The sequence below is a fragment of the Tupaia chinensis genome, unplaced genomic scaffold (assembly GCF_000334495.1).
Source record: "Tupaia chinensis unplaced genomic scaffold, TupChi_1.0 Scaffold142384_1, whole genome shotgun sequence".
Classification (NCBI taxonomy): domain Eukaryota; kingdom Metazoa; phylum Chordata; class Mammalia; order Scandentia; family Tupaiidae; genus Tupaia; species Tupaia belangeri.
Window position 1 is genome coordinate 286,596 of NW_006202232.1, and position 1,550 is coordinate 288,145.

Consider the following 1,550-nt stretch of genomic DNA (forward strand, 5'->3'; position numbering starts at 1 on the left):
ACCTAGGGGTAGCTCCTCACCCTCCCACCTGACACCCCCAGGGCCAGGACCTCACCGCCTCCTGAAGACACACTTTGCGGAGCTCCTGAAGTTTCAGGCTCAGGGCCTCCTGCAGGGCCCTCTGCCGGTCAAGCAGGCCCCGCAGACGCTCTGACTTCACCTGGGGAACAGCCTCTCCGAACAGGGCAGCTGGACACAGAGAAAGCAAAGGTCAGTGGGAAAGCTAGAGCATTCTGGAGTGGCTGAGGAGCTAAGGGCCAACCCTTCCGAAGCAGGCAGGTGGTGACTCAGAGCAGGGAAGGAGGCAGCAAGGAGGGGGAGCCAGGCACCGACCTGAGGCATTGAAGGTGGGAGAGCTGATCAGCTGACCTTTGACTTCCATCCTAGCACTTTTGAGAGGCTGTGGCAGATGGCTGGACAAGACCTGGCAGTGACGCACAGGAGTCATTAGGGAAGTACATCCTGTGATACCCGAACTCCCACCCCTACCCAGCTTCCCACCCCTTAGCTGGGAGCAAGGGGTACCCTGGCCCCCACCCACCTGCTTGGCCTGCCTGCTCAGAATCTGTATCAATTCTGGGGGGTGCGGCCAAGCTGCCCATAACGTGCCACCAGTTTCTCTGGACCCATATGGCCCTGGTACCTTGGTTCTCTTCCCATTGAGTGGGAGCACAGCAAGTGGGGAGCTGGGTGGACTTACAACGCCTCCTCAGAGGCCCATGGGCCACGACCTGGAGTCTTGCCTGAGGAGGGAAAATTAATGGTACAGATTCAACCAACTATAACAACAGTGGGTACTTATTAAACACCTGGGTGCCTGGAATAGTTACCTAACATGCCACATTTCATCTTCACAACCACCTGGTACTGGCAGTCTGAGATTATTACCCTTATTTTATTTGCTTTAAGAGACATTTTTGCTATAGGGTGTGTGTACTTACCAAAGAGACAGAGAAACAGAAAGTGAGAAATCACCTCCCCAGGTGGGATAGCCATGCCACAATCCCTCCTCTTCCATTCGCTTCTCAGGATCTTGTGCACGCACACACATGAGCCCAGCATGAGTTTGTTGTTGTTGTTGTTGTTGTTTGTTTGTTTTTTTGAGAGGTTTTTGCTATAGGGCATGTGCGCTCGCCAGAAAGACAGACAGAAATCAAGAAATCACTCCCCGGGGGGGATGGCCACACTGCAATCACTTTTCCTCTATTCTCTTCTCAGGATCTTGGGCATGCATGCACATGTGCCCAGCATGAGTTTAAGACACTGGGTCTGAGACTCGAACCACGGTTGACTACATAGGAATCCAGTGACATAGCCATTACACCAATTGCTGGTCCCAAGCCTGGCATGAGTTTTAAGTCGCTGGTTCCAGGACTTGGACCACAGTTGACTATGCAGAAATCCAGCAACATAACCATTATGACATCTGCTGGTCTTCCTTTTTAAAAAAAATAGTTATTTATTTATTCATTCTTTTATTTTAATTTGACCACAGAAAGACAGAAAGGGAAAGTGAGAAAGCAAGTCATCAGTTCCAAGACTCGAACCAT

At 51.2% G+C, this 1,550-nt stretch overlaps 1 protein-coding gene across 1 annotated transcript in view; it reads right to left on the reverse strand.

Annotated features, from left to right (window-relative positions):
* Positions 1-708, reverse strand: part of CCDC120 (coiled-coil domain containing 120) — a gene marked incomplete in the record, with an annotated part of 8,283 nt that extends 7,575 nt beyond the window's left edge. The window contains 3 exon segments of the mRNA XM_014582138.2: positions 56-189; positions 334-424; positions 644-708. Of these exon segments, the coding sequence (XP_014437624.1) occupies positions 56-189; positions 334-382 (183 nt within the window).
* Between the last annotated feature and the right edge of the window lie 842 nt (positions 709-1,550).